The following is a 19,687-nucleotide window of genomic DNA, read 5'->3' as shown; positions in this document are numbered from 1 at the left end:
CGCTCATAGAAATCAAATATATGGCTCCTACAGATTGTTTTATTAAAAACTCATTGTGTAAAATCCTAGAAGAGAAACACTGAAGAGTTGGATATTTACAAATTTACACATGAAAAAAAACATCCTCTCATCTCAAAGTCAAGCAGTTTACTCCAGAAATTACCTCTGAAGTAACATTTCACCTCAATTCTGACACATTCAGTGCCAGCACTTTTTAACAGCGCCCTCTTGGGACCGAGACTTGGATGAATGTGACAACCAATCCCGTTCTCCCCTAACTTTATAGTAACTGTAACGGATTATAGTTAAATTTATTTGTAATTAAATTACGTAACGTTACATGTAACTATTACTCCCCAAAGTTGCCCCCAATTTTAATTCAGAGTCGAAGATATCAGGAGAGATAATGTCTTGAAAATAACTAAAAAAGCCTCCATTACATTGAAATAAAAGTCAAAATGGGCTGTTCAGTCGATTCATCTTAATAAAAAAAAAAAAAAAAAAGATTTAATTTGGGGTTTAGTTTTACTTGTTTAACTGCAAGCTTCTTCTTTTTTTTCTTAGAGTCCCGTTTTACCGATAGTACCTGAATGCGTCATTTGCTAGAAGCGAAAGGAGGATCTTGTGTGGGTGGGACGTGAGAGCAGCTGTAGTTTAAGGTTGTAGGGTAACGCCTTGTCCTCTTGTCGGCCTCGCACAGACTTCATTGTCTTCAACACAGGTAAGCTGTAGATGTCCGTTTTTCGGTCCTTCATATTTCACTCATATATCGAGGTGTTTTTGGGGTATTTGAGTTGGCGCAGTGTGAGAGGCGGTTGGTGCGCTGCCTGCAGGGTGTGCCCGCACCAAGTTCATGCAAGTTAACTGTTTACTACTCTGCTTCCTGAATCACTTTTTTTTTTTAGTTTTGTGATTCATGGGTCATTTCACTTATCCTGGTCATTGAATAATCAGGTGTTAATAGATATGAAAAACACAATTAGGTGCAATGATAACTTTGGAGATTGCTGTAAATTGCTGTAAAGTTTTTTTTTCCCCCAGTCTCTATAACGCACAATAAGTTACTACTATTGTTCAATTTCCATTTGAGTATTTTCCGTCATTGTTTGACATCCACCTAATTGCTTTTAATGATAAAAGTAAATAATGCGTTTGAAAGAGTAAGAACAGCAAGTTTGACATGGTTGTATAAATGACTGAGATGATCCAGGTACTGAAATACAATGTAGGCATTATTATATAAGTATCAATGTGTCTACTGCTGTAGTTAATACCTGAAGATATTTTCCTGAGGAATAACTCTTAACTTATTAACTAATGTTTCTGGTTTATGTTAACTGAAACTGATTTCATTGTATTTACACCATTTGTGCTTCAGCAACAGTATCTGCTTTGTCTTTATTGGCAGTTTGTGGTCCATACACACAGCATGATGTGTGTGTGTAGGAATCACCAGCCCAGTATTTACATCACAAACCTGTAGACTGTAGACCTTCACACATACACTATATTTGATTAGTAAATGTCTCCACTGACTCCAAAGGCATAGTATTAAAGAATGTGTCTGATTTGTAATGCAAACTTTCATTGTGCTTGAATGCTTGATGACTCTGTCAGTGGGTAAGTTGATCAACACAGACATGGAAAACAAGAAGGTCGGAAACCCCAATGCACTTATTAAAAGGGAAGTGATTACAGGTGTGTCCAAACAAACAAAAAACTATCTTAATGAGATTAGCTTCTAGGATGCTGCAGACATGGGACACAGGAGAGCCTATGGTCAAACGTGTGTGACGGAAACCCTCTCCGAGATGATGAAGTGCATACAATATTGATCAGAAGTTAATGAGGGTCACTTTTAAACCTGAGACAATTTACTGCCCTTCAACCTGATGCCACATTTCCTTTCTTCATCCCAAGTGAACAGGTCATTGTGAACTTTGACATACATAACTACCACTGTTTATTTGTTTTCTTTTACAGTTTTGTTCATCTCCAGCTTGAAAACTCACACTCTTACTACAATGGCAGCGGTAAGTCTCCTGATAGCTGCTTCACGACCCGTCGAATTTACATTTATTTGCATTATTAGTAGGAAACTGGAGTATATTGCTGTGCTTGGTTTTGAATAGGGCCGGACAGCAATTACCTTTTTGATAATTTGTCATCTTTTGTTTGAATGATATTGTACTGAGATGGTACTGCTTTGCTTTTGCAACCAGGGATAGGAGTTCAGTCTTATGTCTGTCTTTTTAAATACAAAACATAAACAAAATGTGCAGAAAGGTTATACTTTATGTTGATGTGATTCAGAGAATTAACAAAATCCCCCAACCCTAGAGGCAGAAATGATTATTAATTGTTCATAAACATCTGCAGTGGATATCTGAAACTGAGACATTAAGGTCTCTTTAACTTTTTCCAGCATTTTGAAATGACAAAATATACCTGCTGTTGACCAATGAATAGATACATGTGGTGTGTTGCATACTTGCCTTAAACCTTTGAATATTCACTACTATTTAATATTCACACATCATCTCCAGACATGTTTTAAGACATGAAAATAATAATTTGACTCTTATGCTTTTCTGACTAAACCAAAATTCTTACAAATTCTTTATATGCATATTCTCCTCCCACACTGAAAAAGCCAGACTCTACTCTATGAACATGCAACTTTATTCAATTTCAAAAGATTCACTGACACAAATACTCTTCTACATTACTCACTGGACCTTGATTTTCATGCTTGTATGTGCATGTCTTAAATGTGAATATAAGGTGTGCACAGAGAAACTTCCCATTTTAGCAGATAAGTGTGAAAACAGATCTCTAAATTCTGCACATGCACAGTGAAGCTCAAACATCCAAGTGTTGTTAAAATGAGCAAAACACATTTTTGAGTGGAGTGGTCATTGGTGTGTGCTTATTTTTATTTCTGTTGAACAGATATGTGGATATAATTGTGTCATTTGAACTTCTTTCTAACCAGATCGGAAACCGTGGAACAGTGACTGAGGCGGCTGGTTTCGATGCAGACGCAGACGCCCAGAGGCTCAGAGGAGCCATGAAGGGAGCTGGTGAGTGATCCAGCCGTTATTCTCCAGAAACCGTCATTAGCCAAATACATGTTTGACCGTGTTGTTAAAACTAGGTCTCCATGGAAAAAAAATGTAATTATGCTCTTCTTCTGTCTCTCTCCTCCTCTCCAGGAAAGTTTGAAAACTAAAAAGCTCCATGCTTGTGTTATTTTCCTCCAGTCCATTCATTCTGCTGAGTGTGCCGCTGTACTTTGCCTCATCTTTACACATTGCGTTGTAAAGCTTTCTATTCACTGAGATAGCGAGGGAAATTCATCTTGACTTGGCTGATGTAAAAGTAGTAAACTAATCTCATTATGAGTTGCACTGCTCTTAAAGCATGTTAGCAGGTATGTTTCACTCAGAGGTACATCCTAACAAACATTCAACATTCAAGTCTGTAACAATCACAGTTTTCTCCCTTATCAGAACATTTATATTGTGGAATGTTGAAGCTGTTAGAGTTTGCTGCCATAATCATCTTCCCCTGACTCTAGTTTGAGCTCTATTGCAAACACATGGTTTCCATGTCAATACTTACAAACAATTCAGGATCATCATCATCTCCATGGTTACAGTGCTAAACATTCAGACTGAATCCTTGTGCTTCATTTGTGCTCCAAGGATAGAAATACAGGATCCTTTAGACATTTCAAGATTAATAGCAGTGTGTGTGTGAAGAGATTCAATATTGTAATATTTTCTTTCAGGCACTGATGAGGCAGCTCTCATTGAGGTACTAACACACCGTACCATTGCCCAGAGGCAGCGTATCAAAGAGGCCTACAAACAATCAGTGGGGAAGGTGAGAGTTTCTGACCGAATTGTACTCTAAGGCAGCAAACTGTCATTATTTTTCACTTTAGGTGGGGTTTGGCTCTGCTGATAAAGTGCTGATAATGTGAAAGTTAACCATTAACTGTAAAGCAGAAGTGAATACCATTTGCAAACAAACTGGGACAGAGAGGACCTTGTGATCTGTGGGAAGCATGAACCTTCCCTTCCATGAAAAAAACAAAAAAGTATACTGAACCCACAGAGGTATGCTGCTGCCCACTGACTCTTTCATTGTTCCATTAATATGTGGATCAATATATTATCTAAAAGGGAAGTCTGGCATGTTTATTCTATTGACATAATGAGATACTGACCAGCAAACCATGCAGTGCCGGGTATAAGATCAATAAAGTTATCTGGAAGTTTCCACCGAGGAAGCTCCAGAAAAAGCAGAGCTTGTGTGTTGAATCCTCACAGGCAGAAAGAGTGAGTCATGTTGCACACGGCGACGCCCACGTGTGGTCACACAGGCTAGTTGTTCACAATCCATAAACCACACCCTCTAGCGGAGACAGCCGTCCTAATGTGTGAAGTCATGAATCCACGTTGGCAGCACAAGACCAATGAACATAAAGCCATTACTAACTGGTTTTAATGTGAAAGATAATTACTTTGTTTTAAAGATGCAATTCTTGATGAAGTTATTGAAGCACTGTGAATGACTGTTGGTTTTCTTGTTAACCCATCTGTTCCTGTCCACCCTGCAGGACCTTGCAGACGATTTGTCCTCGGAGCTGAGCGGGAACTTCAGGAGTGTCGTTCTAGGTCTGCTGATGTTGGGACCTGTGTATGATGCCTACGAGCTGAAAACCGCAATGAAGGTTCAGAGTTACTCATTTACTTGTTCTGTCTTTAAAGGATAAGTTCCAAGATAAATCCCATGAAAGACCAACAATGAAGCAAAGCCAAAGCCTGAAATAGCTTGTTCCTCTGTGCCATAGATCTCCATTGTTGTCCAAAAATTATATAAAAAACCATCACTGTTGCATATGGTGACGTCATTATGATGAACATGGGCGTTATACTTTATTTTCAGTCAATCACACATACTGCTGCTGTACTGTAAGTACTGTAAGAGTATCAAATCTGTGGCAGAAAGTAATCCTCAGCAACTGCACTATTAACTTATGATGATAATAATAATAATAATAATAATGCATTATATTTAAAGGCGCCTTTCAAAGCACTCAAGGACACCTTACAAGGCACATAAAACACAACAACAGTACATCAAACAATATAAATCAGGTAACATTTAGTGCAAAGATAAAGAAATAAATATGAATGTGACTATAAAGTGCATCAGTACAATAAATAAACAAGAACGTGATTGCATAGTCAGTGTTAGACAGAGTATGCAGCTCTGAATAGGAGCGTTTTTAGGCGGGATTTAAAGGTGGAAACAGAGTCCGAAGTGCAAATGTCTGGTGGGAGAGAGTTCATGAGGCGGGGGGGCAGATCGGCTAAAAGCTCTTGACCCCATGATGGTAGTTAAATTGGCAGATGGGGCAAAGAGCTGGTATGATACATTTACTATAAACTATAGTGCCTAGCTGTTTCAGAAATGTATTTAGCCTTTATTTAAACATGACTTTTTTGGTAACATGTCTTTCGTAGGAATGAATGAACTTATCAGCAGCAGACAGAGTAGGGAAATCGTAAAGTATTGAAAGACCGAGATTTATGACGAAAAACTAAAATATGGAATATAGTTAACTTAACCTTTTTAAGTTACTTTTTCTTAAATCCATAAACTTATCCAACTCTCATTGTATGGTCATATATTGTTAATCACAGGGGGCTGGAACAGAGGAGGCTTGCCTCATCGATATTCTCGCTTCAAGGACAAACCCTGAAATCCAAACCATCAATACGTTCTATAAGAAAGGTAAGTGTGTCTCTTCTATGAATAGAATTCCTGACCTCAGTTCCCAGTATGTCTCCATGTCCAGTGGTAGCTGCTGTATTGGTTGTGTATGATATCTGATATTGTGCATTGGTGACCAAGCCTCTGTTCTTTGTTTTTTTTGTTCTAGATGCAATGACATCCATTATTAGAAAACAGTGAACGTTATAAATTATTCATAAAAGCCATTCCTGCTCTGTATGTGGCAGTTTATTGTTTGCTTATTTGTTCTTCTGTGCTTACAGTGATGGCAGTCAATGGCTATTTAAATAGTTTGTCTTTCAGCGCGTGCAAATGAACTGTTAAGCTGTATTGTTTACATGTATGCTTTGTGCCTATTATACTGGCATAACTGGTGAAGTTAACACAGTATAATGTTAATGTTTCTGTAACTACTTGTACTACGTTCAACTGTAAATATTTCCATGCCAAAACGTAATTCATTTTTCTCAACTCATATTTTTTGCTCTTTATTTTTGATATTAACATTGAACCACATGACTTTTTAGCTTCTTTGAGTTCATTGTTTTTGGTTTTCCAGGATGTTTACTGTATATTTGAATCTGAGAATCTTTCATCAACCCTTGTGAGCGCTACCTGCCCAACATTAAATGGCAGATAGAAAAAGTTGGTTGGATGAAGTGTGGTGGCTGTTTTTGCAGCTAAAATTCAATCAATGCAGCTATAACTGAACCGAGTAGCTATAAGACTCTATGCTTCATTTTTAAAAATTGTTTATCCTCTTTATTTATTTTTTTATGGCAGAACATGGTAAGAGCCTGGAAGATGATGTGTGTGGAGACACATCTGGAATGTTTCAGAGAGTTTTGGTCTCTTTACTTACGGTGAGCAAACATCAACCCACAATTTCACTAACCCAATTTGATACATCTTTAATTATTTTTAATGGTAATACATATAAAACTGTATTGTTGAAACTTAAGAATATAAGTCAAATAATAGAGTTTAAATATTTACACCCTTATTTATTAGTAGGAAATGTCAACACCATATGAGATCAATTTTCTTGTTATGAAAGAGTCCGTTTGCAAGGATTGAACTATTTATCATTTCTGTTGGACATGCACTAACAGTTATAAAGTGTCAGTAGGAACCATTTGAATATACTGTACATAATTTGTTTAGGGAAGGGGAACTAGTTGTCACTTGCATTACTTTAATCATTAACTTGTTTTCCTTTAATGTGTCCTCAGGCGGGTCGGGATGAAAGTGACAGTGTGGACGAGGCCCAGGCTGCGCAAGATGCTAAGGTAAGGGTTCAGGTCTTAAGGTTAAAGTACCGTATTAACCAGTGTAGAAGATGCACCTTTTTCATTTAAAAGTGGGGTCCATCTTATACACTGGTGTGTCCTATACAGGAGTAAGATACAGAGAGAGGTTGGATCTGGATATGATTTAAAGATCTGTAAAAAGCCATCCACACTAAGAATAATAACTATGAAGATAATATAATGATGTAAGCGTCCACACTTATGAACTATAACGTCCTGTAAACAGCGGTGTCAAGTATGCACTGCACGCTCCAGCTGTGTCAGCAGCTTATGACGATAGATATTGATGACCCGTTAATGCTTCATGTTGTACAGAAAAAAATGAAATGAAACCAGATGGGTTCACCAGCGGGTGCTGATTCAGTGTGTTGGGGTCAATGACGTATAAGGATTTTCAACAACTCAATTTTAGAATAATAAAAACAAGCATATCTAATGCAGTAGTTCAAACATTCAGAATGTTGTGTACCTGAAGATGCATATATAAATTTGAAATTAAGTGATTTTAGTGGGTTTTTCAAGATTAATTGGCACTGGCCTTAAAAAAAGTCATGTGGTGCGACCATGATTCATCTTGAAATAAATAAATTTACTTAACACGCTTCACATCTTTTTTTTTTTTTTTTTTTACAAGTTTTCAGTAATATAAAGTGTTTGGAAACAAAGTATTTGCATTTTTTTTTTTAAATGTTTGTAAATGATGATCTTTTATTTATATAAGATATTTCAAGATGAATCATGGTCGCACCACATGACTGTTTTTTAAGGCCAGTGCCAATTAATCTTGAAAAACCCACTAAAATCACTTTCAAATTGTAATATGAATTTTCAGGTACACAACATTCTGAATGTTTGAACTACTGCATTAGATATGCTTGTTTTTATTATTCTAAAATTGAGTTGTTGAAAATCCTTATACATCATTGACCCGTTGATCAGAAGTATTTCAGGACACTAGTTCAAGACAGCAGCAGATGTTGGAGCGTGATATTTCAGATGTAATATGTGTGTTTTGATTGCATTTCAAATAAAACTAAATTGAGAAAGTTTTGGAGTATAAATATATGTGTTTATAAATGAATAGCTACTGGTGTATTCAAATTAACCAGTCTTAAATAGAGAAGCGTTTTTCCCAGCATGACACGTCCCAAAATAGACTTCGTCTTATGCACCAGTTTTACTGTATGTGTATGTGATTTTTTTTATTTAAATATTTGTCATTGCAGGAAATCTATGAGGCTGGTGAGGCTCGATGGGGCACAGATGAAGTTAAATTCCTCACCGTGCTCTGTGTGAGGAACCGAAAGCATCTGTTGCGAGGTATTCTTACAACATATCCGCAGACATCATCACTCAATATCCTTGTGTTTATTAGTGTTGTGTGTCATGTGAAGTTACTTTCCTTTTAGTCCTTTAAATGTTTTGGATAGGTCACATAGAACATGAGGGAAATGTACTTACTTGAATGAGCTTAATTCATGAAGTGTTTAGTGTCATGAAACAAAAAAAATGTGTGTGTGACAGTTAGATGGATTTATTTTTGAGACAGTGGCACAACAGTTCATTATTATCCACCTCCACATTAATCATATTATGTCCTCCTTTTAGTGTTCGAGGAGTATCAGAAGATTTCCGGAAAGGACATTGAGGACAGCATTAAGCGGGAGATGTCTGGTTGTCTGGAGGATGTCTTCCTGGCCATAGGTTTGTCTTTTCTATGACTTGTTGCTAATTTATAGAGATTCAACCTTGTTAATGAAATCTGCTGACATTTCAATTCTAGTTCTCATAACTCAAACTTTATAGATGGAAAGCGAAAAGAAGACATTTTGATTCAACTCCACGGTAATTGTTGCACCTGCAGTTAGTGGTGGTGTATTCTGTTTACCGTAAAATGTGTCCATATGTTATGAATATATGTTGCCTAAGGGGCTTATCTCTAGACATGTATGGTTTGTACATAAAGTTGAATGTAGTCAAGTACAGTAGACCTCTCTTAAAAAAATAAAAGAGACATTGGACTATACAACGCCACAGCTTAAAAAGAAACTATAAGAATTAAAGTGCAAAAGTGCTAAGTGCTGAAATGCCTGTGTATTTATTGCACAAGATTTTTAGCGTTAGAGTTCAGCAGCTCGATGGAAGCTGGAACAAATGACATCTTCAAGCGGTTTGATTTGCAATTTGGCACACAGAGTCGTCTTCTTGATGGCAGAGGTTTGTATTCAGAGGAGAGGGGATGTCGACAGTCAGTAATGATTTTTTGTTTTATTTCATGACTGCCTGCTCGTACAAGCTCTGTATGGGCTCATATTCTTTCTTCACTATTACCTTCAAAGCCATTTTGTCCATGCTGTCAAGCCATGCTGTAATTCCACATCTAATGAGGCTCTCCATGATTACCTAGTAGAACTCCATACTGACTCAATTGCCTTGAAACAAAGTCTCTGCTGCAGTCTATTGCACAGGTTATCTGTGTGTTGTCTATGTGGACACCTAAGAATTTATATGAGGACACCTGAATGATTGTCTGGTTTTTGATGACCACCGGCTCATGGTCAGTCACTTGTATCGGTTTAAGGACCATCTCCTGTACTTTGGTGAATTTTAGATGAGAGGTTGTGTTGTGTTGTTGTGTGTGAGTTGGTGTCATACTACTTGATGAATGAGTCTGTCACGTCATGGTACACTGAACAGTCCAAGTATCATCAGAAAATGTATTATATAATTACTCCGGTGTACTTTCCTGCAGCCATTAAGGTACAATGTAAAGAGTACAGGTGATACCCCTACAACCTTGTGGGACCAATGTATTGTTGTGTTTGGTCTCTGACAGTGTCTTATTGACCTTTAATTGTTGTGTCCTATTAGTAAAAAAAGAATAATAAAAAAAAAAGAATACATTTATAGGCTTTTGTTTACTTAAGATGCTTCGAGATAATGTGCGAAATGCTGAGGAGGACGTCTTCATGCTTAAATTGCTATATATCTAACATTGGCTCTACTTCTCCCTTCTTGAGCAGCAACAATATTCACAGTGTGGAACAGGGTGTTTTAGGCACTGGTTTTATGATTGACTTCTTCCACAAAGCTGGGGCAGTGTGAGTCATGTCAATTCCTCTGCACAGCTTTTGGCAGTCCGTTTTAGGCAGTGGACTTAATAGTTCATAACCAACTGGAACGACATTGAACACTAGGTGGGTCCACTTCCAGCCAGCAGGTGGCACCAGTGTTTGGCAGAGGCTGCAACATATTGTCACATTCATGAGAGAAAGTTTTGTGAATCAAACCTCGAGTTAAAGTCATTCAGCTTGTTTGATTTTTGTTGTTCATTCAAGGGGATAATTTCTATCTTTTTTAAATGTTTGAGGTTTGAAAGCTCTGTTGCATCATTTGCCTGTGTTGCATTTTTAAGTCCTGCCATCTTGTTACTGTCTTGTTACTGCTATCTGTACACATTAACACCCTCCATCTTATTGCCCTCTTATGTTTATGTTTGCTTTATTTGAAAACAAATTTATATGAGGGAATATACAGGTTTATCATGTCATGGTCTGAGTTGGAGAGAGGAGGCTTTGAATTTGAAGAATACGCACTCTTAATGTTGCCGTATCATTTATCTAAGATCATGCATTGCAGTTATGTATTAAAAGCATTACTTTTAATGTGGTGGGATTTGCTTTTGCTTTACAGTGAAATGCCTAAGGGACCGGCCAGCGTTCTTTGCAGAGCGGTTATACAAATCAATGAAGGTAAATATTTCATGCTTGTAATGGAGCTACTACATTGCAATATGTAGCCACATTCTTGTTTTTTTCTGATGCTAAACTTGTAATAGTATTGAGTAAATATACAGTATTTCCTTCCGCTGTCTGTTTTTCTGTCCATGTGTGTCAACAATCACTACTAATATGTTTTAATGTGGTTCATTGGTTATGAATACACATAATTACAGTAGATACATGAGCTATAAGAAAAGCAGACTGATGTTATTATTCTCTCTGAGGCAAAGTCCTGGACAAAATTCACACACACACTCTCTCTCTCTCTCTCTTTTCAGGGGCTGGGAACCACCGACAGTGTCCTCATCAGAATTATGGTTTCCAGGGCTGAGATTGACATGCTGGACATCAAAGCACAGTTCCTGAAGATATATGGCAAGACTCTCCACTCCTTCATCAAGGTGAGGCAATAAAAGCTGGGGGGCGGAGAAATACAGTAGTCAGCAAAAGCTTTGCAATACATCAGCCGGGATATAATCATAATAGCGGTTCTTTATGTAATGGCTTAATGCATTTTTTATTTTTATACTGCATATACGCTTCATTTGATTAGCTTAACGTCTTATCCACGCAGAGATATATTATCTGTTTTTTCAAAAGTCTTGGAATCTAAAAGTATCACAGTATTATTAGTTTGGCTTCATGGTCCTTTTTAAATCTCACAGATTATTTTTTATTTACATAGGGAGACACATCTGGTGACTACCGCAAAATCCTGCTGGAGCTGTGTGGAGGAGAATAAAAGAAAGATTAGAACAATATCCACCTTTTCATTCAGCAAACCATGTTATTGGCTTTTCCTCTTTTGATGAATATACTGTCCTGTGTCTTACCGTTTTATCTTCCGTAGCTTTAACATTTCACTGATTGACAACAATGCTTGTTTAACTGTTTGTAATACTAATTAAACCAAAGACCAGCGACCTTTTACACGTGTCTGTGTTTTTGTTATTGATCCAGTATTAAGGATGAATTAGTGGTATTAGTTAGAAAGAGATATATATGCTTCTCACATCTTTTAAACGTCCAAGATGAATGTTATTGGCCCCCAGGTTCCCGTCTTGTTACACTGCAATATTTTCATCACTGTCTACTCATTGAAGTCAATTTGTTTAATTGGTTGCTATTCCTCATTTGTTGAGTCAGCCCTGCATCGTGTGACTCAATTACATTAACGGGATGCTAGCTTGATTTGGGAGGCAGTAAAGTGTTCTCTAATCAAGTTGAGGAGGATGTCCCATAGCTCATACTAACAAACAGGTCCATCTCAGAGCTTCCAGGGAAATAAGTGGTTGTACCCAAGGTGACCACTAGGTGGAACCAGGATAACTCTCCATAAACTTTATCTGAGGCAGGTGGAAGTCCATCACAACCCTTATATTCGGGTCAATGACGAATAAGGATTTTCAACAACTCAATTTTAGAATAATAAAAACAAGCATATCTAATGCAGTAGTTCAAACATTCAGAATGTTGTGTACTTGAAAGTTCATATTATAAACTTGAAAGTGATTTTAGTGGGTTTTTCAAGATTAATTGGCACTGGCCTTAAAAAAAGTCATGTGGTGCGACCATGATTCATCTTGAAATATCTTATATAAATAAAAGATCATCATTTACAAAAATATTTAAAAAAAAAAATGCAAATACTTTGTTTCCAAACACTTTATATTACTGAAAATTTGTAAAAAAAAAAAAAAGATGTGAAGCGTGTTAAGTAAATTAATTTATTTCGAGATGAATCATGGTCGCACCACATGACTTTTTTTAAGGCCAGTGCCAATTAATCTTGAAAAACACACTAAAATCACTTAATTTCACATTTATAATATGGATCTTCAGGTACACAACATTCTGAATGTTTGAACTACTGCATTAGATATGCTTGTTTTTATTATTCTAAAATTGAGTTGTTGTAAATCCTTATACGTCATTGACCCATTCATGGATAGTACAGCACTCAATGTTTTCCAGTGACCTGCAAAATATGACTATCTGAAAGCCTGACTCGTCCCTATTGAACCCAGCAAATGCTATATACAGACTATATAGAAGTGGTTCAGGCTTTACATCAAAACACTTGCTCTGGCTCTCCACTCACATTGTGTACTACAGGAAGAAACAACATCGCTATATTCTCATCAGGCCATATTGGACAACTGGCCCACTGTCTCCATTTATATCTTTCTCTGAGGGGCAGCCAACCTCTGTGGCCATCTGGTGAGAGCCTCATTTAGTCATTTCTGAGTGTTCAGAGATTTTCAAGCCAGCTGTGAAGCTAATAAGGACTCAGTTAGACTGAGATAGTATCTCAGTGGTACATTTGTTATGTGAGATTATAATAGGAGAAAAGTATTAGTATCATTCAAATGAAAATGCTTTCAAACTGAAAATGCCTCAGTTTTTATTGTGTTGGGTATAAATCCTTTTCATGAGTACCTTCATTATTTGAGTCCATTCATTAGAGGAAAGGATTCGTTTTTTCATTGTGTACCATAAAACTTGAATCAATGAAAGTAAAAACATTTATAAAAGACCATTTAAAAATAAAGTTTCAACAGGACTAACCAAACCTGTGACGTCCCCCAGAGATACGTCTTTTTCTATCAACTATTCTCAATGATTATATGAAGAAAGGTCACAGCCAAGATTATTTTATAAGTCTGTACACTCACTTCTGATTAAAACTAACAAGTTGTTTTCTGGCGTTTACAGCAAGTTGTTTAGACATGCAAGAAGTCCTTGATAAATGTCGGAGAGCTGAATCTGATGTATTAATCAAGGCTGTGTAAGACAGTGAGTATGATCACTATAACCCACGCAATGTCCTCAACATGAGATCATACAAGGAGATGCTTCAATAATCCTACTGCAAATATCACCGTGACAACAGAAATAACATGCCTGGCCTAAAAGCCAACAGCAGACAACATGTCCTAAAGCATATTGTTGTATATTGTACGTTCAAGCTTGATTGTACAATAAAACTGTCTGACTGCTGACGTAGAGTATGTAGGTGTTGACTAGGTAAAAAATGTAAAGACTTCAACCAAGTCAAAGAAATGTAACTTTTGCTTCGAGGGTAGTTACATGGTCTGGCTCGACTTTCCAACTCCTCACACCTCACTCTGCACCAAAATCCCTCATATCTGAAAATCAAATGTTGTCAAATGTTCCAAGGTCCAGACTTAAAATGAACACCTTGCTTTAAGTGTTATTGCCCCAATGCTGTGGAACAAACTCCCCCTCGGTATCAGGTAGGCTGAGTCAGTACCTCATTTTAAAAAGCTTTTAAAGACCCACCTGTACACACTACAGGCATTTCTGTAATATTGCATAATTGCTGCTTTTTGTTGTTTTATTTATTGTTTAATTTTTCTATTTATGCTTAATTATTGTATTATTCTGTTATTCTGTTAACATTGTATTGTGTGAAGCACCTTGTAACTTCGGTTTGGAAAGATGCTATGAAGTTTCTTCTTCTTCTTCTTCTTCTTCTTCTTCTTCTTCTTCTTCTTCTTCTTCTTCTTCTTCTTCTTCTTCTTCTTCTTCTTCTTCTTCTTCTTCTTCTTCTTCTTCTTCTTCTTCTTCTTCTCCTTCTCCTTCTCCTTCTCCTTCTCCTTCTTCTTCTTCTTCTTCTTCTTCTTCTTCTTCTTCTAATTATTTATTATTTATTATTGCATAAGGGGGAAAATATTGACCAGTCAATATTGTGGATGTAATCTGGTGGATCACCACAGCGAAGCCAGTGGAGGTACATCCATTCTGATCTGAATCCAGCCAACACTGGATCCCTCCTAAGCAACACAACATGGCTCACAGGACAAGCCTTTCTTCAGAACGCATCCTTGCACCCATCTGAGCTCCAAGACCTTCAAAACCTATGGCGAGACAGCCTTTATCTATAATGCTACGAGTCATTGGAGAAGTCTGCCTGAGGATCTAGGATCTTGTTTGGCCTATATTATGTTATATATATTATGTTTTTATATTATTATCATTCTATAAGTTTTATCTTCTCATTCGATTTTATTAATGTTTTTATGTCTATTAACTGTTATTTATGTCTAGCTTTTATTAAACTTTATCTCTTTTGTTTTATTTAGTTTGCTTTGTATTTTTAATCTATTTTAACCTAGTTCTTTACTTTGGCTTTTGATAAACTTTTTCTCTTATTCTTGCTTATTTTTTATTTTTAATTTTTAATTTTTTATTTTTTATTTTTTATTTTTTATTTTTTATTTTTTATTTTTTATTTTTTATTTTTTATTTTTATTTTATTCATTTATTTTTTATTTATTTATTTATTTTTTATTTATTTATTTATTTTCTTTTATTGATCTTAATTTATTTAAATGTTCTAAACAATTTTATTTTATCATACTTATTTTCTCTTGCACACATTGGTCTCAGTTTTGCTCTTTATTTTTATTCCCTCATATTTTTATTCCTTTTCTTTATGTTGTCACTTGTACTTCCTTATTATCAGCCTATCAATCAACTGTAAAGCACTTTGAACTGTATTGACCTGTATGAGAGGTCCCATATAAATAAAGTTTGATTGATTGGTGGAAGAGGCTTACGACCTCATCAACCCTGCCTCCGACTCTTAGGTTAGTTCCCAGGTGACAAGTCTCACGCATCTTACTAGAGATATGATACATCCTCAATGCTTTGAACATTTCTCCAAGTTCAGCACTCTTGTCACAGCAGTGGCACACCTAGACCACGTAGCTTGCTTCTTCTCCCACACTGTCCAAGACAATTGTGAAGGGTGTCACATCTGTCATCCTGCAGAGGAAGAGATGACAATGTGTGCATTCAGAATGAGTGCTATGCAGAAGAGCCTGTGGGTTTTGCACCCTGTCATAGACCATGACAGACTTCTGAGAGTAGGAGGTCACATAAGACAAGTCAAGTTTAAGTATGGATGAGATTAACCGCATTATCATTGCTGGCCAGAATCATATGGCAGCCCTGTGGCTTTGTGCCATCAACGCAAAGTCGTAAAAAAAGTACCGGGGAGGACATCTCATCCAAGGTGCTACAGTATTCGAGCTGCTTGATGCTGACGAGTAGGAACAAAACGCTGTATTAGTGGTCTGCTTTTCAAATGCATCACCTGTACGAAGCTCATCAGATGGCAGACCTACCAGCTGAAAGACTGCAAGTAGCACCTCCCTTTAATTATGTAGGTGTTGATGTCTAGTCTCACACTGCACAAGAAGATGGCACTCCAACTTTACACAGTGGGCTGTGATGTTCTCATGCTTGTGTTTAAGGGCAGTGCATATTAAAGTGATTGAGGCAATGAGCACCAGTAGCTCCATCAAGTCCTTAAGAAGGTTCACCACAGCCAGAGGACCTGCAAAACAAACTGTCAGTGCCTCCCGAGAGCTGGAGATAGATAATATATGTCAAAGCCTAAATAAAATGGAAAACCACACTCAGGAACATTTTATTAGAAAATCCCTATTATATATAACAGAAAAAATCCTGTCTTAAAATTCTAAAAATACTCATGGCTGAGGTAGCTTCTGTCATGAACACAACCTCTCATCCCAGTATCATTGATTCAAGAATCGTCTTTCATCCTCACCCCAACGCTCCTGACCCTTAAAATAGCTTCTACACCTCTCACCCCAGGGGAACTTTGAGTAGGCACATATTTTTTTTAAACAAGTTCAAAGCCTGGCTGACACCTTTTGTAACAGGTGGTAGTGCGAATACCTCAAAACATTGCAGCTTCACCACAAGCTCAAGCCTTCAAGAATCGTTCACCTGAGAAGAATTGAAATGCCATGGTGCCCCAGTAGTCCATAAGATGACTGGATAGGATTGTGTTGCTATAGATGTGGGTAATTGAAAAGCAATCGTCAGCCTTCATCACAGACAGTAGGAGCAACAGAAACAGTTAGGGGAATGTGACAACAGATGAACCACGGGACAACAGGCAGAGGATGATAAGCAGCATCAAAACATGTAGAACGATATGAGTGTTTTTTCTTGGTAAGAGGTCAGCCTGAGTGCTCTCATGAGTGTCGGAATCTACGATATGTAGTACTGTATGATACTCAAGTGGTGCTGACAAGTACAGGTCATGCTCTGATTTGATGTTTAACCCTCGTGTCGTCCTCCCGGGTCAAATTGACCCCGTCTGTTTTGACTGTTCCTTTCTTCATCCCTCTTTCTCTCTTTCTTTCCTCCCCCGTTCCTTCCTCCCTTCCTTCTTTCCTCTGTCCTTATTTCCTTCCTTCCTCTTTTCCTATCTCCCTCCCTCCTTCCTTCTTTCTTTCCTCCCTCCTCCCTTCCTTCCTTCCTTCCTTCTTTCTTCCTCCCTTCCATCTTTCCTTCTTTCCTCCCTTCCTTCCTTCCTTCCTTCCATCCCTCCTTCCTTCCTTCTTCCTTCCTCCCACCCTCCTTTCCTTCCTTCTTCCTCCCTCCCTTCCTTCCTTCTTCCTCCCTTCCATCTTTCCTTCTTCTTCCCTCCTTTCCTTCATTCTTCCTCCCTTCCTTCCTCCTTTCCCTCCTTCTTCCTTTCTTCCTTCCTTGACTCGAGGACAACAGGAGGGTTAAAGTTGAATCTCAGTGTTTATTCTCATCATATTATATAAACTAAATATATTGATATAAAACTAAACTAAGCCAAACTTAACTAAAAATAAAATATAAAATTAACATGGAAACCAAGGTGAAACATTTAACCCTCCTGTCGTCCTCCCGGGTCAAATTGACCCCATCTCTTTTGACTGTTCCTTCCTTCCTTCCTTCCTTCCTTCCTTCCTTCCTTCCTTCCTTCCTTCCTTCCTTCCTTCCTTCCTTCCTTCCTTCCTTCCTTCCTTTTTCCTTCTTTCTTTAATTTGTTCCTTTGTTCTTCCCCTCCTTCCCTCTTTCTTTGCTCCATCCTCCTTCCATACTTCTTTCCTCACTTCCTTCCATCCTTCCTTCCATCCTTCCTTCTTTCCTTCCTTTCTTTCCTTCCTCTTTTACTCCCTCCCACCCTCCGTACTCCTTTCCTTCCTTCCTTCCTTCCTCCCTCCCTCCCTCCTTACTCCTTTCCTTCCTTCCTTCCTTCTTCCTTTCGTCCCTCCCTCCCTCCTTACTCCTTTCCTTCCTTCTTTCCTCCCTTCCTCATTGCTTCCTCCTGTCCTTCCTTGACCTGAGGACAACAGGAGGGTTAAGAGAGAAAGGGGAAATGATGTGCTGCTCTCATTGGCATCAAAAACCTTTTTTAACCTATTTTTAAAGCTAGATTCTAAAGCACAGACAGCACGCATAGTTTACATGAAAAGTGTGTAGTGCTCTGGTGTAGACATTCATTTGCCATCTGCTGCTTTTGTTCACATCGATCAGAAGCAGTCTGGTGCAGCTCTTGTGTGATAAAGATGAACTGCCTCTTCAGGGTCAGTTTAGTAGCTGCTAGAGATTTCACTCTCTTCCTCAGCAAATGGAGTTTCCATAGCTGTCATGGAATTTCAAACATTTCATTATTTCTGAATTTATTTTTTATTGAATTGATTTATTATTTTTGTTGAGCCCTTCTGAACTTTAAGGATTTCTCACCCATTCTGGCTCAAAATTTCAATTTCAAAGTTCATCACTGACTTTAGATTAAAATCAGCTGAACAAACAACTTAGTTTTTCTGGAGCTTTTAAATTAGCTGAACTGATATTTAGCCTTCATGGGAGACCTCAATGAGATGAAAGTGCTCAGAAAAATGTAAATTTTGAACATGTAAAATTCCATGACAAATAGACAACCGAGTTTTAGGGTTCAGTGGTGCAAAAATATGAATTTTGTCTGCAAGTTCATTTTGATTGAGGTGCTAAGATTTCATGCAGTGCAACTACCAAGAAAGACACATCAGACCTCATTCAGAAGCCAAATTGGGCTCTTGAGTAAAACAAGTTATATATATTTTCTAACTATGGTATAACAATAATTATCAGAATCAGTTTTATTGTCACTTCCAAATACAAGCGAAATGCTGTCCGCAACATACAGTATCAGTCATATTCACATTAAAACAGGTACATGAAAAGATAAGACATCAGACACACTGATGTGTTTACCTGAGCAATGAGTGGTGTCTATAATTGATAAGTATAGATGGTATCGTGTGATCTGAAATGTGGTCCCTCCCATGTGCTGCATTACTATTTATTGTGCCCCCCTCCATATTGATCTATTATTTTAACCTGATCATATATACTACAGTGGAATTTTAATACACTAACCCTCCTGTTGTCCTCCCGGGTCAAATTGACCCCATCTCTTTTGACTGTTCCTTCTTTCCTTCATTCCTTCCTTCCTCTCTCTTTTTTTATTTTTTCCTTCATTCTTCCCCTCCTTCCCTATTTCTTTGCTCCCTCCTCCTTCCATACTTCTTTCCTTCCTCCCTCCCTCCTTACTCCTTTCCTTCCTTCCTTCTTACTCCTTTCCCTCCTTCCTTCCTTCCTTCCTTCCTTCCTTCCTTCCTTCCTTCCTTCCTTCCTTCCTTCCTTCCTTCCTCCCTTCCTTCCTTCCTTCCTTCCTTCCTTCCTTCCTTCCTTCTTTCTTTCCTCCCTCCCTCCCTCCCTCCTTACTCCTTTCCCCCTCCCTCCTTACTCCTTCCTTTCTTCCTTCCTTCCTCCTTTCCTCCCTCCCTCCCTCCCTCCTTTCCTTCCTTCCTTCCTTCCCTCCTTCCTTCCTTCCTTTCTTCCTTCCTTACTTCCTTCCTTCCTTCCTTCCTTCCTCCCTTCCTTCCTTCCTTCCTTCCTTCCTTCCTCCCTCCCTCCTTTCCTTTC

The 19,687-nt window shown here is 37.8% G+C and overlaps 2 protein-coding genes across 2 annotated transcripts in view; one reads left to right on the top strand and one right to left on the bottom strand.

Moving 5' to 3' along the window:
- LOC133994824 (bone morphogenetic protein 1-like) overlaps positions 1-19,687 on the bottom strand; it is a 106,798-nt gene that overhangs the window by 62,298 nt on the left and 24,813 nt on the right. The window lies entirely within an intron of this gene.
- Positions 610-11,828, top strand: anxa4 (annexin A4). The gene is made up of 13 exons (XM_062434014.1): positions 610-721; positions 1,984-2,033; positions 2,996-3,083; positions 3,794-3,888; positions 4,628-4,741; positions 5,718-5,808; positions 6,592-6,671; positions 7,041-7,097; positions 8,345-8,438; positions 8,727-8,822; positions 10,812-10,870; positions 11,179-11,301; positions 11,586-11,828. The coding sequence occupies exons 2-13, from the start codon at positions 2,025-2,027 to the stop codon at positions 11,640-11,642; spliced, it is 963 nt and encodes a 320-aa protein (XP_062289998.1). The 5' UTR covers positions 610-721; positions 1,984-2,024; the 3' UTR covers positions 11,643-11,828.

This window comes from Scomber scombrus, chromosome 15 (assembly GCF_963691925.1).
Source record: "Scomber scombrus chromosome 15, fScoSco1.1, whole genome shotgun sequence".
Lineage (NCBI taxonomy): Eukaryota > Metazoa > Chordata > Actinopteri > Scombriformes > Scombridae > Scomber > Scomber scombrus.
The sequence above is the reverse complement of the archived record's forward strand: the minus strand, read 5'-3'. Positions and strand labels throughout refer to the sequence as shown.